General features: G+C 46.4%; 1 protein-coding gene across 1 annotated transcript in view; it reads right to left on the bottom strand.

Annotated features, from left to right (window-relative positions):
* The window catches only part of SH3YL1 (SH3 and SYLF domain containing 1), a 68,302-nt gene that overhangs the window by 7,700 nt on the left and 35,723 nt on the right, over positions 1-24,879 (bottom strand). Inside the window, exons 7-9 of the mRNA XM_018052743.1 lie at positions 21,822-21,990; positions 20,832-20,907; positions 563-619 (exon numbers count right to left, since the gene is read on the bottom strand). Of these exons, the coding sequence (XP_017908232.1) occupies positions 563-619; positions 20,832-20,907; positions 21,822-21,990 (302 nt within the window). The remainder of the gene's footprint in view (positions 1-562; positions 620-20,831; positions 20,908-21,821; positions 21,991-24,879) is intronic.

The following is a 24,879-nucleotide window of genomic DNA, read 5'->3' as shown; positions in this document are numbered from 1 at the left end:
ATTACCTACTGTTTGAAACATTTAGCTTGTGCTACCCTCAAATATAAAAGCAAAATCCAACCAACCGACCAGCCATGGGAAGTAAAGTGTTTGGAACACACACCCAGAGAATAAAAGTGCTGGCTGCAAGTCTGAGCCTCTGTGCCCAGATCCCACTTAGGGTTTTGTTTCTTATCTTCCCTCATTGCTTTTTAAGAGATATTTCTAATATTTATCAGGCACTTAGACTACAGGTGCAGACTTTAGAGGGTCTGAGAAAAGGGACGCTAGCCCCAGAGTCACACTGCCAAGGCCACTTCTGCTCAACGGCAGTCAAGGCCCCTAACCCCTCAGGGGCCAGTGGCCCTTTCCCAAGCAGGTCCAGTCTATCTGCTGACTTCATCAAGTTTGATTAGTCCAATTGTGCAGAGTATGTTTTAAATGAAGTGCTTCTCAAAGTAACGTGAATATCCTATAAATGAAATAAGAGGTATCTATATTTTCACAACCTGCCAAATTAGTTAGGAGGTTTGTGATTATAAGATGGTTACAAATCTTTTAAAACAGAAACATTTTTACTTACCAACTCTCTCACGATAGCTGGAAAGTTCAGGATACAGATTATACTCGTTTCTGCTACCTGCATAAAGTAAATAGATACATAAGAGGGGAACATTTAGAAAATTTATTAGTGTATAGTATATAGATACCAGGGCTTCCCTGGGGGCTCAGAGGGTAAAGCGTCTGCCTGCAATGCTGGAGACCCGGGTTCGATCCCTGGATTGGGAAGATCCCCTGGTGAAGGAAATGGCAACCCACTCCAGTATTCTTGCCTGGAAAATCCCCATGAATAGGGGACCCTGGTAGCCTACAGTCCATGGGGTCGCAAAGAGTTGGACACAACTGAGCGACTTCATGCACATATGAGATATTCAAGAATGCCAAATACTGTTCTTGATAAGCAGGTATTTTAAATCACTCTAATTGATTGAAATATAATTATTTTATCCTCTTCCAATCAAGAGGAATACCTGGATATAAACAGAAAATAGACCAAACGTAAGGCAGATAGTAAATGTCTAATATCTGTATGACCTCATGCACATAAATTACAATTCATGGCATTGCAATTACATGTTCACAGAAAACAGATACATCTTTTTCCAAAATTACCAGAATAATAAAATTTGCAATCACCAAGCCAGTGATTTTCAGACAGTCTTGCTTGTTTAACATCTAAAGTAATTTTCAAAGAAGTATTGATATGTGTATTTTTAAACTGATACCTAAAATTGTTAAATGTAAGATTAAGGGTGCAATTTTAGCATATTTTAATGTCAATTACTTAAAATTCGTAAGTAATTGCGAATACTTTTTGGATAAAAGGATCTAAATATGATAATGATCTGAACCCATCACCATTCATTAAAGAAAATCAAGATGTTTTTAATAGTCAGAAATTATATACTGTTCATTTTTAATCTTTAAATCATATTTTCACTTCATTTGTTCCAAAGATTTTTAACCAGTGTATTAATATCGTACTTTTAACTGTGGTGTTGGAGAAGACTCTTGAGAGTCCCTTGGACTGCAAGGAGGTCCAACCAGTCCATCCTAAAGGAAATCCACCCTGAATATTCATTGGAAGGACTGATGTTGAAGCTGAAACTCCAATATTTTGGTCACCTAATATGAAGAGTTGACTCATTTGAAAAGACCCTGATGCGGGGAAAGATTGAAGGTGTGAGGAGAAAGGGACGACAGAGGATGAGATGGTTGGATGAAATCACCAACTCAATGGACATGAGTTTGCATAAACTCCAGGAGTTGGGGATGGACAGGGAGGCCTGGCGTGCTGCAGTCCATGGGGTCGCAAAGAGTCAGAAATGACTGAGCAACTGAACTGAACTTATGCAAGTTTCCACAACAAGAATTTGTACTAAATTTATTCTAAAAATTTTATTTTATATAACACAATCATCTATTTAATAATTTCTTATAGATTGAGTTATCATGATCATTATAAGCACACATTGATCAAAACTTTAAAAATATTATGAACTTATTAATTTACTAAACATTAAAGTGTCACTTGAAATGTATTTCAACAGGTGGACTAGACTTTGAAAAACTGGCTCATATACACCGTTCAGTTCACTTAAGTTGCTCAGTGGTGACCGATTCTTTGTGACCCCATGGATTGCAGCATGTGGCTCAGAGGTTAAAGTGTCTGCCTGCAATGTGGGAGACTTGGGTTCGATCCCTGGGTCAGGAAGATCCCCTGGAGAAGGAAATGGCAACCCACTCCAGTATTCTGGCCTGGAGACTCCCATGGACAGAGGAGCCTAGTGGGCTACAGTCTATGGGGTCGCAAAGAGTCGGACACGACTGAGCAACTTCCCTTCCACTTTCTTTCAGGCCTGCTCAAGCTCATGTGCATCAAACAGTGACCCATCCAATCATCTCATCCTTGCTGTCCCCTTCTCCCCCTGCATTCTTCAAGCTTTCACAGCATCGGGGTCTTTTCTAGTGAGCCAGTTCTTCGCATCAAGTGGCCAAAGTCCTGGAGTGTCAGCTTCAGCACCAGTCTTTCCAATGAATATTCAGGACTGATTTCCTTTAGGGTCAACTGGTTGGATCTCCTGGCAGTCCAAGGGACTCTCAAGAGTCTCCTCCAACCCCACAGTTCAAAAGCATCTGTTCCTCGGTGCTCAGCTTTTTGTATGGTCCAACTCTCACATTCATACAAGACTACTGGAAAAAAAACACCATAGCTTTGATTTTATGAAACTTTGTTGGCAAAGTAATGTCTCTACTTTTTAATACACTATCTAGGTTGCTCATAGCTTTTCTTCCAAGGAACAAGCATCTTTTAGCTTCATGACTGCAGATACCATCTACAGTGATTTTGGAGCCCAAGAAAATAAAGTCTCTCTCTGTTTCCATTGTTTCCCCATCTATTTGCCATGATGTGATGGGACTAGGTGTCATGATCTTAGGCTTCTGAATACTGAGCTTTAGTCCAGCTTTTTCACTCTCCTCTCTCACTTCCATCCAAAGGCTCTTTAGCTCCTCTTTGACTTCTGCCCTATGTGTGGTGTCATCTGCATGTCTCAGGTTGGTACTGGCATTTCTCCTGGCAATCTTGACTCCAGTTTGTGCTTCATCCAGTCTGGCATGTCACATGATGCACTCTGTCCACAGGCTAAACGGACAGGGTGACAATATACAGCCTGACGTACTCCTACCCCATCTGGGACCAGGCCGTTCTTCCAAGTCCAGTTGTAGCTATTGCTTCTTTTCTTGCATATGGATTTCTCAGGAGACAGGTCAGGTGGTCTGGTATTCCCATCTCTTGAAGGATTTCCCACAGTTTGTTGTGATCCACACAGTCAAAGGCTTTAGTGCAGTCAATGAAGCAGAAGTAGACGTTTTTCTGGAACTCTCTTGCTTTTCCTGTGACCCAACGGATGTTGGCAATTTGATCTCTGGTTCTTCTGCCTTTTCTAAATCCAGCTTGAACATCTGGAAGTTCTCAGTTCACATATTATTGCAGCCTAGCTTGGAGAATTTTGAGCATTACTTTATTAGTGTGTGAGATGAGTGCAATTGTACGGTAGTTTGAATATCCCTTGGCATTGCCTTTCTTTGGGATTGGAATGAAAACTGACCTTTCCCAGTCCTGTGGCCACTGCTGAGTTTTCCAAATTTGCTGGCATATTGAGTGCAGCACTTTACCAGCATCATCTTTTAGGATTTGAAATAGCTCAATAGTAATTCCATCACCTCCACTAGCTTTGTTCATAGTGATGCTTCTTAAGGCCCACTTGACTTTGAACTCCAGGATGTCTGGTTCTAGGTGAGTGATTACACCACTATGGTTATCTGGGTCATGAAGATGTTTTTTGAACAGCTCTTCTGTGTATTCTCGCCACCTCTTCTTAGTACCTCTGCTTCTGTCAGGTCCAGACCATTTCTGTCCTTTATTGAGCCCATCTTTGCATGAAATGTTCCCTTGGTATCTCTAATTTTCTTGAAGAGATCTCTAGTCTTTCCCATTCTATTGTTTTCCTCTATTTCTTTGCTTTGATCACTGAGGAAGGTTTTCTTTTCTCTCTTCACTATTCTTTGGAACTCTGTATTCAGATGGGTATATCTTTCTTTTTCTCCTTTGCCCTTCACTTCTCTTCTTTTCTCAGCTATTTGTAAGGCCTCCTCAGACAATCACTTTGTCTTTGTTTTCCTTGAGGATGGTTTTGATCACCACCTCCTCTACAATGCCACAAACCTCCGTCCATAGTTCTTCAGGCACTCTGTCTATCAGATCTAATGCCTTGATCTATTTGTTACTTCCACTGTATATCGTAAGGGATTTCATTTAGGTCATACCTGAATTTAGATCATATACACAGGATAACTATTATTTATAGAATGACATAGTTTCAACATAAAATTGTATCTCAGTGTTCTTTTTTAAGGATATAGATGCTAAGAAAGCTGGTTTTTAGAAAAACTAGAGAGGGCAAGAAAGATATTTTATAAGAATGTAACAGAATTTTTTATTTCCCTTCTTAGATAGAGGTAAACAAATTCTCATAGAGATCTATCATCAAAACAATAGCAATAATAAATTACTTATTAATTAATAAACTATTACTACTATAATTTTTATTTTTATGATAGCTATGTGATTTTATAAATAATTCATGTATAATGATAATATTAATTACTATTCTCATTGTAAATCCAGGCAATGGTCCATTAGGTGTCCATTCAGCTTTGTTGAAAGCTAAAAAAAATGTAATTCATCTAATTTACAAAATTATTTACTGCTCATCAGACTTGCCAACTACAGTAATATTAGCTTTCATATTTCAAATTGTATCGTTGTCCTTACATTTTGGGGACAATGTTGAAGGAGTGTGAGTAAGATAGTTTGGAGTTTGCTTTTCTTACTCAAGTGTGAAAAAAACTGCTGTGAAAGAATAGAAGACAAAGAGGGCAACGTGTACTCATGTTCTCAACAAAGACACGAACGGGAGCCGGCCATCTGCAAACTGCATCTCACGTCACCTGTGCCCAGGAGCTCCTTCCCAACCTCTGGGTGCCCCTTAGGGCTTCCCTGGTGGACCTGCTGGTAAAGAATCTGTCTGCAATGCAGGAGGCCCAAGTTCGATCCCTGGGTCCAAGATCCCCCTGGAGGAGGGCACGGCAACCCACTCCAGTGTTCTTGCCTGGAGAATCCCATGGACAGAGGAGCCTGGCAGGCTACAGTCCACGGGGTCACAGAGTTGGACAGGACTGAGCGAGTAAGCACATGCCTTTCTCATCCCTGTGAACCCCTAAGGACAGAGGGGCATCAGCATGAAGGCCACTGGCCGAAGAGGTTTATGAATATAAAAACATAGAAATAAGCATTGGCAAGGTGGGGAAGAGGGTATAAATATCAAGAATCTATTTTTAAAACCTGACGAGAAGTAAGAGATTTAGGGTAGGTGACCACATATAAGACAAAATATATGTAAATTAAGGCTCTCTCAACTATTAAAAGAAGCACTCTGGAATATAAATGGGAGAGCGTCTTCCACTCAACACAGCAAACAAAATTACAAAGTACTTAGAAATGAATTTAACAAGAAAGGCACAGAAACTATGAAAGCTTAGCAAAGACATAATATCTCAACAAATGGAAAGGGTAAAATAGGAAGATTATCATACAGATGCCAAATTTATTTGTTTATATATATAATGTTACTATAATTAATATAAAAAATCATAGAGTTCATATAAGTACATAATATTACTTTACCAGAATTGCATTGGTACTTGAGAGGAGTATTGGTAAAATGCTCTTAAAATAACGGCAAGAATGAGATACTTCAAGAAAACCTAGGACACTATGAATGCAATGTACAGGAGAGAAGACCCTAACCATGCCAAAACACTGATGCTTTCAAACTGTGGCTCTGGAGAAGACCTTGAGGGTCCTTGGACAGCAAGGAGATCAAACCGGTCAATCCTAAAGGAAGTCAACCCTGAATACTCATTGGAAGGACTGATGCTGAAGCTGAAGGGCTGACTCACTGGAAAAGACCCTGATGCTGGGAATGACTGGAAGCAAAAGGAGAAGGTCATGACAGAGGATGAGATGGTTAGATAGCATCACTGACTCAATGGACATGAACTTGAGCAAACTACAGGAGATAGCGATGGTAGCAGAGCCTGGCGTGCTGCAGTCCATGGGGTTGCAAAGAGCTGGACATGACTCAGCGGCTCAGTAACAACAACTGCAAAATACGAAGTCCATAAAAAATAAGCGACAGATATGTTTCCATGTGGATGTTAAAATGTTGACATATGAAAGTTTTATATGTCCAACTTTTACATTTCACAGAGACTATGAACTACATGAAAACTGAGGTCAATAAACGACGCGCCTAGAGAAATAAACTGTCGTCCAAACGAGAAGCCCCTTAATACACAAGACACTCCTGCAAGCTGAATGCAACAGGCACGCCAAGAAAAGTCAGCCAAGGACAGAGAGACTTTAAGATGAGACCAGATTCCAAACACCAGCAATAAGATGAAAAAAAAGCTTAGATCACTAACAGGGACAAACACAGTCACTTTACAAGGAGATGTAACCAACTGTCAGACTAGTAAACACTTCAGGGTACTCCAACACCACCAGTGACGAGGGATGACTGTGAGGCATGTTGCGGTAGAGTGTGCACAGTAGGGCGTGCAGGTGTCTGATAGGGGTGTACACAGTAGATAGTGTAGGTGTCTGATACAGGTGTATGCAGTAGGGAGTGTAGGTGTCTGATTGGGGTGTACACAGTAGGGCGTATAGGTGTCTGGGGTATAGACAGTAGGGAGTGTAGGTGTCTGATTGGGGTGTGCACAGTAGGGCATGCAGGTGTCTGATAGGGGTGTACACAGTAGGGCGTGTAGGTATGTGATAGGGGTATACTCAGTAGGGAGTGTAGGTGTCTGATTGGGGTGTACACAGTACTGAGTATAGGTGTCTGATGGGGTGTGCACAGTAGGGGATGTAGGTGGAGTGTACACAGTAGGGTGTGTTGGTGTCTTGGGGTGTATACAGTATGACAAATAGGTGTCTGATTGGGGTGTACACAGTACGGCGTGTAGGTGTCAAATTGGGGTGTACACAGTAGGGTCTTTGATTTGAGTGTGCACAGTAGGGAATATAGGTGTCAGATAGGGGTGTACACATAGGGCATGAAGGTGTCTGATACGGGTGTACACAGTAGGGGGTGTGGGTGTGTGATTGGGGTGTACACGGTAGGGAGTATGGGTGTCTGTTGGGGTGTACACAGTAGGGGGTGTGGGTGTGTGATTGGGGTGTACACGGTAGGGAGTGTGGGTGTCTGTCGGGGTGTACACAGTAGGGGGTGTGGGTGTGTGATTGGGGTGTACACGGTAGGGAGTGTGGGTGTCTGTCGGGGTGTACACAGTAGGGGGTATGGGTGTGTGATTGGGGTGTACAAAGTAGGGAGTGTGGGTGTGTGATTGGGGTATACACAGTATGGAGTATAGGTGTCTGATGGGGTGTGCACAGTAGGGAGTGTAGGTGGAGTGTACACAGTAGGGTGTGTTGGTGTCTTGGGGTATATACAGTATGGCATATAGGTGTCTGATTGGGGTGTACACAGTACGGCGTGTAGGTGTCAAATTGGGGTGTACACAGTAGGGTCTTTGAGTGCACACAGTAGGGAATATAGGTGTCAGATAGGGGTGTATACATAGGGCATATAGGTGTCTGATACGGGTGTACACAGTAGGGGGTGTGGGTGTGTGATTGGGGTGTACACGGTAGGGAGTGTGGGTGTCTGTCGGGGTATACACAGTAGGGGGTGTGGGGGTGTGATTGGGGTGTACACAGTAGGGAGTGTGGGTGTCTGTCGGGGTGTACACAGTAGGGCTTGCAGGTGGAGTGTACACAGTAGGGCGTATAGGTGTCTGTCGGGGTGCACAGAGTAGAGAGTGTGGGTGTCTGTCGGGGTGTACACAGCAGAGAGTGTAGGTGTCTGTCGGGGTGTACACAGTAGGGGGTGTGGGTGTGTGATTGGGGTGTACACGGTAGGGAGTGTGGGTGTCTGTCGGGGTGTACACAGTAGGGCTTGTAGGTGGAGTGTACACAGTAGGGAGTGTGAGTGTCTGTCAGGGTGCACACAGTAGAGAGTGTGGGTGTCTGTCGGGGTGCACACAGTAGAGAGTGTGGGTGTCTGTCGGGGTGTACACAGTAGGGGGTGTGGGTGTGTGATTGGGGTGTACACGGTAGGGAGTGTGGGTATCTGTCGGGGTGTACACAGTAGGGCTTGCAGGTGGAGTGTACACAGTAGGGCGTGTAGGTGTCTGTCGGGGTGTACACAGTAGGGCTTGTAGGTGGAGTGTACACAGTAGGGCGTGTAGGTGTCTGTCAGGGTGTACACAGTAGAGAGTGTGGGTGTCTGTCGGGGTGCACATGGTGGCAGCGTAGGTGGTGGGGAATGGCTGACAAGTCTCTGCAGTAGTAAAAACTTTAAAAAATCAAACTACCAAATCTCTTAAAAATTTAAAAATACACCCTTTCACCTATCATGTCTGTTCCTGGAAATTATCTTAGAAAATCTTCCACTCTGTAGACAGCTTAAGAAATTGTGACACTGCTTGGCATGAAAAACCTGAAAGTTTGCATCGATCAGTAGCAGAGTGGCTGAGTACAATATGTCCAGCTGCATGATGGAATACTCAATAGCCACTACAAAGAGTTAAATTAACTGAGGAGTAAGTATCCAACAATTGTAAGAACACAGTTGGTTCAGGGATTTCCGTGAGATGTTACTGAGCAAAAGGAACAAATAAATCCCACGAACAAACAAGCTAGAGTAAAGCATGGAAACTGTAACAGCATTTCTGTGAGATGACAGCGAAGCATTGGGCCTGTCTGTGTGTGTCTCCATGCTTGTACACACGCTTGTGTGAGGAACTACATGGAGAAAATACAGAGGAACTGTAGGAACACGGAGAAAAGCAGCATCCCTATTGTCCCCATGGGTCTGCGGGTGTGAGTATCGGAGAGAGTGACGTGCAATTTAGGACAGAGGAGAATGGGGAAAGGGGAAGGACTCCTAAAAGAAAAAGAAAAAAATGCTTTCAAAAAACACATTTATGAATCACATATACGCATAAATAAAATTATACATGTGAGGATATATAAGAACTTAGAAATTAAGATTTTGTTTTTTAATAAAGCACTTAGTAATGTCATATTTAAAATGAAAGGTTAAGAATAGATACAAATTTTAAACTTTCATTTTATTGAATCAAAACCAGGTGTTTGCAACCAGGCGTGACATGCTACATGAGAAGAGATGATGGGCATGTGAAAGAAACAGGAATCGAGCAACAGACACTGAAGCTGAAAAAGGAAAGGGGGAGGAAGGGCGGACGGTGGGCAGAGCAGAGTCTGCAGAAACGTGCCCAGGCGAGCAGGTGAGCTGGCAAGAACACTGTGAAATCAGCGAGCGCAGCCCCTGCCGGGACAGGAAGCTTCTGAAGACCGAGGTCACTGCCGCAGACAGACAGGCCAAGGCTGGCGCGGCAGGGGGCCCGTGACCAATGAGGCTAGATGCTAAAATACCTGCTCGGGAAGAATATGCAAGAGAAACAAACCCTCCAAAATTTTCCCATCATTAGCTGAGAGGAGTTTCTTGAGATAAGTTAAGTAGCTTTTAAATCTACACTGACAAGGAACTGATATTGAAGACTCGCAGGATTTTTATGATCTTCTCAACCCAGGGATCGAACCTGGGTCTCCCATACTGCAGGCAGATGCTTCACCATCTGAGCCACCAGGGACGCTCAACAAGGAACTGATATTGAAGACTCGCAGGATTTTTATGATCTTCTCAACCCAGGGATCGAACCTGGGTCTCCCGTACTGCAGGCAGACGCTTCACCATCTGAGCCACCAGGGACGCTCAACAAGGAACTGATATTGAAGACTCGCAGGATTTTTATGATCTTCTCAACCCAGGGATCGAACCTGGGTCTCCCGTACTGCAGGCAGACGCTTCACCATCTGAGCCACCAGGGCCGCTCGACAAGGCCCTGACCCTGAAGGCCCGCAGGATTCCATGCAGCTGTCATATAGGCTCCTACTCCCTCACCGAGGAAACTTTAGAAACTCTCTAGTTTGGAGTATTCACACAGGTCAAGTTTTATGCAGTCACTCCTATCTAAATTAAAAAAAGATTCAATGCTCACATCTTGCTACTGAAAATAAGAGTGTAAGCAAATCAATCACCAGAACATAAATAAAAATAAAAATAGACCATCCCTTTGGAGGAAGAAAGCAGCATCCCAAGAGAATAGGATACACAGCAAGTCATGTGTGTGTTTAGGGCGTGGGGCGGGGCTCAGCGGCAAAGAACACGCCTGTCAACGCAGGAGACACAGGTTTGACCCCTGAGTCGGGAAAATCCCCTGGAGGAGGGAATGGCAACCCACTCCAGTATTCTTGCCTGGGAAACCCCACGGACAGGGGAGCCTGGCGGGCTGCAGTCCATGGGGTCGCACAGAGTCAGACACGACTGAGTGACGAGCACGCACACAGACACACACACACGCTGAGACACACACACACACTGTGACACACACGCTGAGACACACACACACTGTGACACACACACACTGAGACACACACACACACTGAGACACACACACGCACTGTGACACACACACGCTGAGACATACACACGCACTGTGACACACACGCTGAGACACATATACGCTGTGACAGACACACACTGAGACACACACACTGTGACACACACACGCTGAGACACACACACACTCAGAGACACACACGCTGAGACACACACACGCTGAGACACACACACACACGCTGAGACACACACACGCTGTGACACACACATGCTGAGACACACACACGCACTGTGACACACACACGCTGAGACACACACACACACAGAGACACACACACACTGAGACACATATACGCTGTGACACACACATGCTGAGACACACACACTAAGACACACACACGCACTGTGACACACACGCTGAGACACACACACACACTGTGACACACACGCTGAGACACACACACACACTGTGACACACACGCTGAGACACACACACGCACTGTGACACACACGCTGAGACACACACACACACTGTGACACACACGCTGAGACACACACACACACTGTGACACACACGCTGAGACACACACACACACTGTGACACACACGCTGAGACACACACACGCACTGTGACACACACACACTAAGACACACACATGCACTGTGACACACACACGCTGAGACACACACACGCACTGTGACACACACACGCTGAGACACACACACGCACTGTGACACACACACGCTGAGACACACACACGCACTGTGACACACACGCTGAGACACACACACACTAAGACACACACACACAGAGACACACAGGCTGAGACACATACACGCTGAGACACACACACACGCTGAGACACACACACGCTGAGACACACACACACTGTGACACACACGCTGAGACACACACACACGCTGTGACACACACACGCTGAGACACACACACACACAGAGACACACACACACTGAGACACATATACGCTGTGACACACACATGCTGAGACACACACACTAAGACACACACACGCACTGTGACACACACGCTGAGACACATATACGCTGTGACAGACACGCGCTGAGACACACACACACTGAGACACACACACTAAGACACACACGCTGAGACATACACACACGCTGAGACACACACACATTGTGACACACAGAGACACACACACACTGAGACACACACACGCTAAGACACACACACACTGTGACACACACACACTGAGACACACACACGCTGAGACACACACACGCACTGTGACACACACACGCACTGTGACACATATACGCTGTGACAGACACACACTGAGACACACACACACTGTGACACACACGCTGAGACACACACACACGCTGAGACACACACACTAAGACACACACACGCACTGTGACACACACACGCTGAGACACATATACGCTGTGACAGACACACACTGAGACACACACACACTGTGACACACACACGCTGAGACACACACACACACAGAGACACACACGCTGAGACATACACACACGCTGAGACACACACACATTGTGACACACAGAGACACACACACACTGAGACACACACACGCTAAGACACACACACACTGTGACACACACGCTGAGACACACACGCTGTGACACACACACGCTGAGACACACACACACACTGAGACACACAGACACACACGCTGAGACATACACACACGCTGAGACACACACACACGCTGAGACACACACACTAAGACACACACACGCACTGTGACACACACGCTGAGACACATATACGCTGTGACAGACACACGCTGAGACACACACATACTGTGACACACATGCGCTGAGACACACACACACAGACACACACGCTGAGACATACACACACGCTGAGACACACACACATGCTGAGACACATACACGCTGAGACACACACACACACACGCTGAGACACACACACGCTGTGACACACACATGCTGTGACACACACGCTGAGAAACACATACACGCTGTGACACACACGCTGAGACACACACACGCTGAGACACACACACACTGACACACACACACTGTGACACACACACGCTGAGACACACACACACGCTGAGACACACAAACGCTGAGAAACACACACACACTGTGACACACACGCTGAGACACACACACACTGTGACACACACACGCTGAGACACACACACACTGTGACACACACGCTGAGACACATACACACACTGAGACACACACACGCTGAGACACACACACACGCTGTGACAGACACAGGCTGAGACACACACACTGAGACACACACACACGCTGTGACACACATGCTGAGACACACACACACACTGTGACACATACACACACGCTGAGACACACACACATACACGCTGTGACACACACACACGCTATGACACACACACACACTGTGACACACACTGAGACACACACACACTGAGACACACACACGCTGAGACACACACGCTGTGACACACACATGCTGTGACACACACACTAAGACACACACACGCACTGTGACACACACGCTGAGACACACACACACACTGTGACACACACACACTGAGACACACACACGCTGAGACACACACACGCACTGTGACACACACACGCACTGTGACACATATACGCTGTGACAGACACACACTGAGACACACACACACTGTGACACACACGCTGAGACACAAACACGCTGAGACACACACACTAAGACACACACACGCACTGTGACACACACACGCTGAGACACATATACGCTGTGACAGACACACACTGAGACACACACACACTGTGACACACACACGCTGAGACACACACACACACAGAGACACACACGCTGAGACATACACACACGCTGAGACACACACACATTGTGACACACAGAGACACACACACACTGAGACACACACACGCTAAGACACACACACACTGTGACACACACGCTGAGACACACACGCTGTGACACACACACGCTGAGACACACACACACACTGAGACACACAGACACACACGCTGAGACACACACACACTGACACACACACACTGTGACACACACACGCTGAGACACACACACACGCTGAGACACACACACTAAGACACACACACGCACTGTGACACACACGCTGAGACACATATACGCTGTGACAGACACACGCTGAGACACACACATACTGTGACACACATGCGCTGAGACACACACACACAGACACACACGCTGAGACATACACACACGCTGAGACACACACACATGCTGAGACACATACACGCTGAGACACACACACACACACGCTGAGACACACACACGCTGTGACACACACATGCTGTGACACACACGCTGAGAAACACATACACGCTGTGACACACACGCTGAGACACACACACGCTGAGACACACACACACTGACACACACACACTGTGACACACACACGCTGAGACACACACACACGCTGAGACACACAAACGCTGAGAAACACACACACACTGTGACACACACGCTGAGACACACACACACTGTGACACACACGCTGAGACACATACACACACTGAGACACACACACGCTGAGACACACACACACGCTGTGACAGACACAGGCTGAGACACACACACTGAGACACACACACACGCTGTGACACACATGCTGAGACACACACACACACACTGTGACACATACACACACGCTGAGACACACACACATACACGCTGTGACACACACACACGCTATGACACACACACACACTGTGACACACACTGAGACACACACACACTGAGACACACACACGCTGAGACACACACGCTGTGACACACACATGCTGTGACACACACACTAAGACACACACACGCACTGTGACACACACGCTGAGACACATATACGCTGTGACAGACACGCGCTGAGACACACACACACTGAGACACACACACTAAGACACACACACGCACTGTGACACACACGCTGAGACACACACACACACTGTGACACACACACACTGAGACACACACACGCTGAGACACACACACGCACTGTGACACACACACGCACTGTGACACATATACGCTGTGACAGACACACACTGAGACACACACACACTGTGACACACACGCTGAGACACACACACACGCTGAGACACACACACTAAGACACACACACGCACTGTGACACACACACGCTGAGACACATATACGCTGTGACAGACACACACTGAGACACACACACACTGTGACACACACACGCTGAGACACACACACACACAGAGACACACACGCTGAGACATACACACACGCTGAGACACACACACATTGTGACACACAGAGACACACACACACTGAGACACACACACGCTAAGACACACACACACTGTGACACACACGCTGAGACACACACGCTGTGACACACACACGCTGAGACACACACACACACTGAGACACACAGACACACACGCTGAGACACACACACACTGACACACACACACTGTGACACACACACGCTGAGACACACACACACGCTGAGACACACACACTAAGACACACACACGCACTGTGACACACACGCTGAGACACATATACGCTGTGACAGACACACGCTGAGACACACACATACTGTGACACACATGCACTGAGACACACACACACAGACACACACGCTGAGACATACACACACGCTGAGACACACACACATGCTGAGACACATACACGCTGAGACACACACACACACACGCTGAGACACACACACGCTGTGACACACACATGCTGTGACACACACGCTGAGAAACACATACACGCTGTGACACACACGCTGAGACACACACACGCTGAGACACACACACACTGACACACACACACTGTGACACACACACGCTGAGACACACACACACGCTGAGACACACAAACGCTGAGAAACACACACACACTGTGACACACACGCTGAGACACACACACACTGTGACACACACGCTGAGACACATACACACACTGAGACACACACACGCTGAGACACACACACACGCTGTGACAGACACAGGCTGAGACACACACACTGAGACACACACACACGCTGTGACACACATGCTGAGACACACACACACACACTGTGACACATACACACACGCTGAGACACACACACATACACGCTGTGACACACACACACGCTATGACACACACACACACTGTGACACACACTGAGACACACACACACTGAGACACACACACGCTGAGACACACACGCTGTGACACACACATGCTGTGACACACACATGCTGTGACACACACGCTGAGAAACACATACACGCTGTGACACACACACGCTGAGACACACACACACTGTGACACACGCTGAGACACACACACACACACTGAGACACACAGACACACACGCTGAGACACACACACACGCTGTGACACACACACACACGCTGAGACACACACACATGCTGAGACACATACACGCTGAGACACACACACACGCTGAGACACACACACGCTGAGACACACACGCTGTGACACACACTGTGACACACACATGCTGAGATACACACGCTGAGACACACACACACGCTGAGACACACGCTGTGACACACACACGCTGTGACACACACATGCTGAGACACACACACAGGCTGAGACATACACACACGCTGAGACACACACACATACACGCTGTGACACACACACACGCTATGACACACACACACGCACGCTGTGAAGAGCAGCTCTAGGTCCTGAGGATTTTCCTGGAGGAGGTAAATTTGGACGAGCTGAAAGCACAGCCAGGAATCAGTGTGGGCTCCATGAGTCGGGTTTCACGCTCATGTCTCACCTGGGCATGAAAACTGGGCAAATGGACACAAAACTCAGAGGGGGAGGGCAGGACCCGCTTTATGACCTTAGCAGCACTTTGACACTTAGAGTCCTCTGCCCAGAGCTTATCATATACTGCTGACCGTTGAACAGCGTGGGTTTGCACTGTGTGGGTTCACTTACAAGTGGATTTTTTCTGATAACATTGGAAAATTTGTCTGAGATTTGCCACAAACTGAAAAAACTCAGATGAAACACACAGCCTAGAAATGTGTGTGTGTGTCGTGAATGCATGGGATTTACACAGATGCGATTCTGTCTCGCCATTTGCCAGTGTAGGGAACACACAAACCTTTTACCAGGAGTTAGAGTTTACCAGAACTGTGAGCATGTACACTCAGCCCTCCATTGGCAGTGGAGAGAAACGTAAGCAGATGTGAAGCTGCAGGGTTCAGCCCTAACCATATGAATGAACGAGCTCACTGCATATACACAAGCACACACGCCATACCCTGGAAGACTTGTGTAGCCACCCCCTGCTGCTGTGGTGAGGCGGTGAGGGCCACGAGTAACTGCCAAGGATGCTGACCTTAATCGTCTGCACGTGACGAGCTGTCTCTCCAGTAAACTGTGTGTCACTATGATAAGTTCTCTTTCATGGTTCTGGTGTATTTTTCATTGTGTTTAAAATAATAAACCTTGATTAACACCAAGGGACCCATAAAAAGTACCACTAGTGATCCTGGAAGTGCTCCCAAGAAGCAGAGAAAAGTCATTACAAGCAAAAGCTGAACTGCTTGCTGTGTGGAGACTGAGGTCTGCAGCTACCCCTGCCCACCATTCCAGCATAACTGAATTCAGTGTAAGAGCCGTTTCTAAAAGAGAAAAGGAAATCCATGAAGTCGTTGCTGCAGCTACACCAACAGGCACAGAAACATTGCACTGAAATACCTTTTTATCTTATATTACCTTTTTATCTAATATTACAAAAGCAGTTTTTATGTGGGTGCAATAGACTCTAATAAGATTTGAGAAAAAGCAAAGTCACTATATGACAGCTTAAAGCAGAAAGAAGGTGAAGGGTCTAAAAGTGGAGAACTAAATGCCAGCCAAGTTTGCTTTGATAACTTTAGCAAGAAGTTGGGCTTAAGTAACATCAAGATAACAGGAGAAGCAGCTTCTGCTGACCAAGAGGCAATAGCCAAGTCCCAGGCACCATTAAGAAAATCATTGACAAGAAAGAATATTTGCCTGAACAAGTTTTTAATGCAGATGAAACTACCCTATTCTGGCAAAAATTGCAACCAAGGACATTTATTAGTAAGGAAGAGAAGCGAGCGCCAGGATTTAAGGCAGGAAGGGACAGACAAGCTCTACTCTTCCAAGCACAGTCTGCCCTCCTCTATAGAACTGCTAAGCCCCAGCCTAGAAGGGGAACAAATAAACACAAGCTGACAACCTTTGGTTGTGCAAAAAGAAGGCCTGGATCGTGACAACACTTTTTCTGCTTTCGGTCCCTGACATCAGGAAGCCCTGTGCCACTCAGGGGCTGCCTTTCAAAGTTCTCTTGATACTGGACAATGCCCCTGGCCACCCAAGAGCCCCACGAGCTCAGCTCCATGAGCAGACCACCAAGCGGTGTTGCTGGCCTCAAACACAACATCTCTATCTCAGACCTCTAGATCAGGGGATCATCAGGCCTTTTACAGGCTCACTACACACGGTGCTCTGCAGAAAGAACTGTTGATGCTGTGGGAGAGAATGCCTAGAGTGAGAAGAGTATGAAAGCCTGGAAGATCACCCTACTGAAGACGCCATTTCATATAGAAAAGGCCATGAAAGCCATCAAGCCTGAAGCAATAAACTCCTGCCGGAGGAAACTGGTCCCGACGCCACACACGCCTCCAGAGAGTTCACAGCAGAGCCAGTCAAGGAAGTCAGGAGACAGTCTGTGAGCACAGCGACACAGGTGAGGGGAGCGTGGCTGTGAAGGGTCTCCAGACACGGATCTTGGAGACTTTCAAGGGCTGATGGACACCACATCAGAGGAATTAGCAAAAGAGACTCGATGCAGATGAGAGCTCTTGAATCAGCGCCAGACAACTAGGAAAAAGACGCAGGGGCAGTGCCAAAGACACACGGGCGTCAGACAATCCGGCAGAGGGTTCCGCTTACTCAGATGGAAGAGAAAGCAGCAGCTGCCCAGGCGCGTCCGACTCTCTGTGACCCCAAGGACTGCAGCCCGCCAGGCTCTGTCCATGGGATTCTCCAGGCGATAATACTGGGGTGGGTTGCCGCACCCTTCTGCAGGCGACCTTCCCGACCCAGGGGTCAAACCTGAGTCTCTCATTGCCTGCACTGGCCAGGCAGATTCCTTAACGTCTGAGCTACCTGGGAAGCCCCTGCTTATTCAAGACTGCTTTTAAACTTCTTTTCTGACATGGATCTCGTACGATACACGGACTGAAACCAAAGCAAAGAGTGGAAGGAGGACTGGGATCCCACACACACATTTTCAGAGAAATGGAAAAGCAAAAACGTCAGACAGAAATTATGATGCATTTCCATAAAGGGACATCGAGGGTGCTGCCTCTCTTGCCTCTCCCCCCCCCACCACTCCACTCTGCCACCCCTGGGGCAGCAGGACCACCCCATCTTCTTCCCCCTCCTTCTCCTCAGCCTGCTCAACATGAGGATGAGGAGGAAGAAGACCTCTGTGATGACCCACCTCCACTTGATGGAGAGTAAATGATCATCGCGTCATTCAGCCAACAGACTTATCTGCTGTGTACGTGCGTGTCCTCGTGTGAAAGTCTAGCAACTGTGAGAGGTCTCCGTCATCACCAGCATCGCCCAAGCGCTCACCGCATGGGGCACTGTGTGCGGGACTTGTGAAGAAGTGGACAGGCTGCCCTCACACAGGCCAAGATGGGCCGCGTGTCACGCACAATCAGTGACGGGCAGTTTCCTTACTGTTGTGTAACTTGGCTTTCAAAGAATTACGCTACTGTATAGCATGCCCCTCTCTCTCCTCTTGTAATTGTAGAAACTATCAGTCTTCATCACATGTAAGCGGTTTTTAAAAAATGTACCAATGTTTCTAATATTTATTATAAATATGGCTGTAATACTGTATGCCAAAAAATTCACAGTTCTTCATTCACCAGTATATAGGCTAAGCCACCATAAAGCAATCACACGCTGCTTATTTCTATCAATGCATGAATCATTCTATCTGTAAATGTGAATTTCTTTTTCCTATTAATTTCTAATTTTTTTTGTTAGCATTACATATAACGTTTACAGAGTTTGTATCACATAAGACAATATTGACATGGGTGCTGGCAGACAATTCATCTTGTAAACAGATGATGTAAACTTTTGGTATAAATGAATACAGTACAGTACCATCAATATATTTTCATTTCCTTATACTTTCCTTAATATTTTTTCTAGTTTATACGGGAATACAGTAGGTAACATATATAACTCACAAAATATGTGTTAATCGACTGTTCATGTTTTCAGTAAGGCTTCCAGGCAGCTGTGGGCTGTTAGTAAAGTTTGGGGGGAGTCAAAAGTTAGATATATATTTTTGACTTTGGCATGGGGGGTTGGTGCCTCAGACCCTTGCATTATTTCATGGTACGTCTTCCTGAAATTGCAGTTACTTTTCCACATATGATCTCTCTGCTCCTGGAGGGAAAGCTCTTTAAAGGCAGGAGATAAGTTAGCTTCATCACTGTGCTCTAAAGCCACAGCACAATGCCGCTTGCATAACAGTTAATTACTGTATGAAACATTGCCTACTTTACTACATTGCTATTTACTGGAAGCCTCTGTCCATGAAAACCAGAATTCCAAAAGTGACTGTCATAAAAATGAGTAATAGAAAGACGAGTGAAGGCCGAAAACCTGATGCTTCATGAATTTATTCTGTTTTACAACCCTGAGCCATTTAGAAACCCTAGAAAATAGGGTTTCTATTTTGTGAAACCCTGAGCTTCCAAGAATGTATAGTAAAATCAATTTTCAGAAATATAAATCTATGTGTATATGAGAAAAACAGGTTTATTGTTTCCATCTCAAATCAGCAGAATAACAGTGTTTGGAAGAGATGCAAAGAAGAAAAGGAGAGAGAAAAACTTTAAAGGCAAAACTCTGTCACTGGAAAAAGCATTTTCTGAACGAGAATAAACATTTTCACAAATTACAGGGACGACAATCAGCCTCACATGTTTAGAAGAGGCCAAGCATTTGTTTTTTTTCTCTTTAATATGCATCAGTTCTTCTATTGGACTCTAAAGCTGTAACTTTTGATTTCTTAATAATATTTCATTCCTACTTAATTATAACTGTATTCGAATTGCAACAAAAACACTTACTTTGAGAGCCAGAACTCAGCTGTGCTTGTGCAGGTGATTGCTGTGGTCTTGATGATGGTTTCGGAGGCAATTTAGCCTGGGAAGAGCAGGAAAAATGCACGTGATTTTAAATTTGTTTTTTCTTAGGAGCATATGATGCTTCCCCGCCCCCGCCCGTGCGTGTACACTCAAGCGCGAGGCCCTGCACTCATTAGCAGAGCACACACGCTGCTCTGGGCCACCCCTGGTTGAACTGGACAACAGGCAGCTGACCGCAGGGGCCACGCTTCTGCAGCTGGAAGCATCCCTCCTCCCGGCCCCGCCACTGCGGAGGAGGAGCCCGCGATGGACCGAGCGGAGCTATGAACCCAGCGCAGAAGGCTCTCCACACATCAAGGCACCAGCGGTTATTAGTACTGTTAATTAATATTATAAAGGTCTGATCTCGCAGAAAGGGAATGAAAGATAACTGCATCTCTTCCTGAAATGTGTGTAGATGATTGCCAAGGTTTCAGGACATTTTTCACAAGAACTGTACGCAAATGAAATTACAAGGGAGGTTTACTAGGGTGTTTAGAACCGGATACGCAGGATGTGTGTGTTAGTTGCTCAGTCCCATCCGACTCTTTGCGACCCAAAGGACTGTGGCCCACCAGGCTCCTCCGTCCAAGGAAATGTCCAGGCGAGAATACTCGAGGGGCAGCCGTGCCCTCTTCCAGGGGGTCTTCCCTGGCTCAGGATGGAACCCAGGCCCACCGCACTGGAGGGGCAGCTGTGCCCTCCTCCAGGGGGTCTTCCCTGGCTCAGGATGGAACCCAGGCCCACCGCACTGGAGGGGCAGCCGTGCCCTCCTCCAGGGGGTCTGCCCTGGCTCAGGATGGAACCCAGGCCCACCGCACTGGAGGCAGATTATGGACTGAGCCCCCTGAGGAGCTCACTACCAAAGGCAGAATCATCTATATGAAGAAATCCTCTGCAGCTACTAAGGAAAATAGAGAAACCCAGCATCACCGAAGCCTTCTTCTGCTCCCGGGCGGCTCTCCGGGCGTTGACTCGCTGTCCTTCACTTTCATACTTCTCAGTAAAGGAATCGAGAATTTCATAAAGGTCTTCTGCTTGAGCAGGCCGTGTGATATCGCCAAACAAAATGTCATAGGCTCGAATGTCTCGACAATAAAATCTACCAGGAAACATATGAGAACATTTATTTTGAAGACATAGATCTTTTCTAGAGGTAGATGAAGGACACACACCCACACATGTCAGTGTGTCTCGCTCACCCACAGAACTTTACACAAACCACTCTTCAAACACTAACCACCCGCGTTAAGGCCCAACGTTCATCCCTCTAAGCTCACCTCTAGAGGCAACTGCCGTAAGTGGCCTGATATTTACGTCCTTTTCCCAACAATATAAAAGCACTTCACATACACATTCAGTTATACATAAAAACATCTATAGAACATTTATATATAAACATCTATATAACATTTATATATAAACATATGTATACACAAGAATTAGACACTTGTGCACATGTACCTACAAGCACATACATTTTTTACAGGCTTTTGCTTTATAAGTTTCTTACAAAAATGGTGCCAACCTATAGTTCCCTAAACTTTTATTTGTAACAAAATTATGTAAGGATCTGCCTTACATGTTTGGAAGCCTTGCAGTTGATTAAAAAGTATATTTGTTTTAGTTTATCCAGGGATTAGGTGAACTTTAGTGGGAAAATCTTCCAAAGGCCTAGAATCACACATTTCTAAAAGCATTCTTAACTTAAATTTCTCAAATTAATAAAACCAGAAGTAAAAACCATGTCTCTTGACTTTACAAGGTAGAGAGTTCTGCAAGCCTTACTTTCCCCATCCCTCCCGTTTTCTGGTTGGTGAGGTCTGCACTGAACATCACTGAGTGAGTGTGGGGCTCCAGGTGGAAGAGCACCACACACGTGGCCCCTGACTCCTCTCTGTCAGGTGTGAGCAGCAGGCGTTTGCCCACCACCAGCAGGCCCAGGTCCCTGACTCCTCTCTGTCAAGTGTGAGCAACAGGCGTTTGCCTGCCACCAGCAGGCGTCTGCCCGCCACCAGCAGGCCCAGGCCTGTCAGGGTCACTGTTGTGGGACTCCTGCCAGTTTCTGCAAGCAGTCCTCTCAGTCCTAGCTTCTGACCTTTTTCTGGGCAATTAGACACATTTTAGTCAAAACTTGGAAGCACAGTTTTGGGAACTATTAGCTAGATGCCAGGTTAAAGAGGAAGTTCCTTGTTCCCTGTTAGGATCCTCCAAATCTTTTATTTTTTTAGGTCAAAATTGGTCTGTGAGTTATGGAAGACAGACAAAGGCTGAGTGTAACAATAGGGAACCTCTTATAATGGTGGACACTGTGCTTTTATTATGTTGGTACAGAAGTGACTGTGGCTTCAGACCACGAATTTTAAGTCATTATAACTAGGTTCAAAAACATCTTTATTAATCAAAATAGGAACCATCACAATCAACACGTTTTCGCCAACAAGAAATAAGTTTGCTTATTCCTGTCATGTAAAAATTCACGCTTCAGGATTCAATGAACTCTTGGAAAGCATTTTCTGCCTCCTGCTGGTTGTGGAAGAATTTTGCCTGCAGAAAGTTGTTGAGATGCTTGAAGAGTGGTAGTCAGCTGGTGAGAGATCAGGTGAATATGGCGGATGAAGCAAAACTGTGCAGCCCGACTTGCTCACCTTTTGCAGTGTCGGCTGTGTGGCAGGTGGCAGGCGTTACCACACAGAAGAATTCGGCTTGTTCTGCTGACCAACGCCCGCTGCGGGCACTGCAGGTTTTGAAGCGTCTCTTCAATTTGCTGAGCAGACTTCTCAGAGGTGATGGTTCCTCAGGATTAAGAAAGCTGCAGCGCATAAGAGCAGCAACAGGCCACCGAGCAGTGATCGTGATCTTTTTTGGTGCAAGGTTGGCTTTGGGAAGTGCTTTGGGGCTTCTTCTCAGTCCAACTGAGCTGGCCGTCACCATCGTCACACGCCACAGCAGTCCAACTGAGCTGGCTGTCACCATCGTCACACGCCACAGCAGTCCAACTGAGCTGGTCGTCACCAGTCGTCGAATAGAACCCTCCTTTCGTCACACGCCACAGTAGTCCAACTGAGCTGGTCGTCACCATCGTCACACGCCACAGTAGTCCAACTGAGCTGGCCGTCACCATCGTCACACGCCACAGTCCAATCAGGAAATGGTTCACCACTGTTGCTTAGAATAGGAGAAGACTACACTTCGAAACAATTTTCTTGATTTTGGGTCAGCTCATGAAGCACCCTGGAGAAGGCAGTGGCACCCCACTCCAGTACTCTTGCCTGGAAAATCCCATGGACGGAGGAGCCTGGTGGGCTGGAGTCCATGGGGTCACGAAGAGTCGGACACGACTGAGCGACTTCACTTTCCACGCATTGGAGAAGGAAATGGCAACCCACTCCAGTGTTCTTCCTTGGAGAATCCCAGGGACGGTGGAGCCTGGTGAGCTGCTGTCTGTGGGGTGGCACAGAGTCAGACATGACTGAAGCAACTTAGCAGCAGCAGCAGCAGCAGCATGAAGCACCCACTTATTGAGCTTTCTCTCCTTTCCCATTTGCTTCAGATGCAGAATGACTGTAGAACGGTCAACACTGAATTCTTTGCCAATTTGTCATGTGGTTGTAAGAGGATTCGACTCAGCGATGGCTCCCAGTTGATTGTTGTCAACTTCTGATGGTCCACGACCATGCTCCTCATCTTCAAAGCTCTCGTCTCCTTGCAAAACTCCTTGAATCACCGCTGCACTGTCCGTTCGTTAGCAGTTCCTGGGCCAAGTGCACTGTTGATGCTGCAAGTGGTCTCCGCTACTTCACGACCCACTTTGAACTTGAATAAAAAAACCACTTGAATTTGCTTTTTGTCTAAACATCATTTCCCTAATCTAAAATAAATATAAAATAAACAGCAAGTAATAAGTCATTAGCAAAAAACATAAAGCGAGAAATGAGCATTAAAATGAAGTATAACATAACCACATTGATTTAAGAATGGATTCCAATAT

Source organism: Capra hircus, chromosome 8 (genome assembly GCF_001704415.2).
Source record: "Capra hircus breed San Clemente chromosome 8, ASM170441v1, whole genome shotgun sequence".
NCBI lineage: Eukaryota > Metazoa > Chordata > Mammalia > Artiodactyla > Bovidae > Capra > Capra hircus.
Note: the sequence above shows the minus strand (reverse complement) of the source record. Positions and strands in the feature narration are given on the sequence as shown.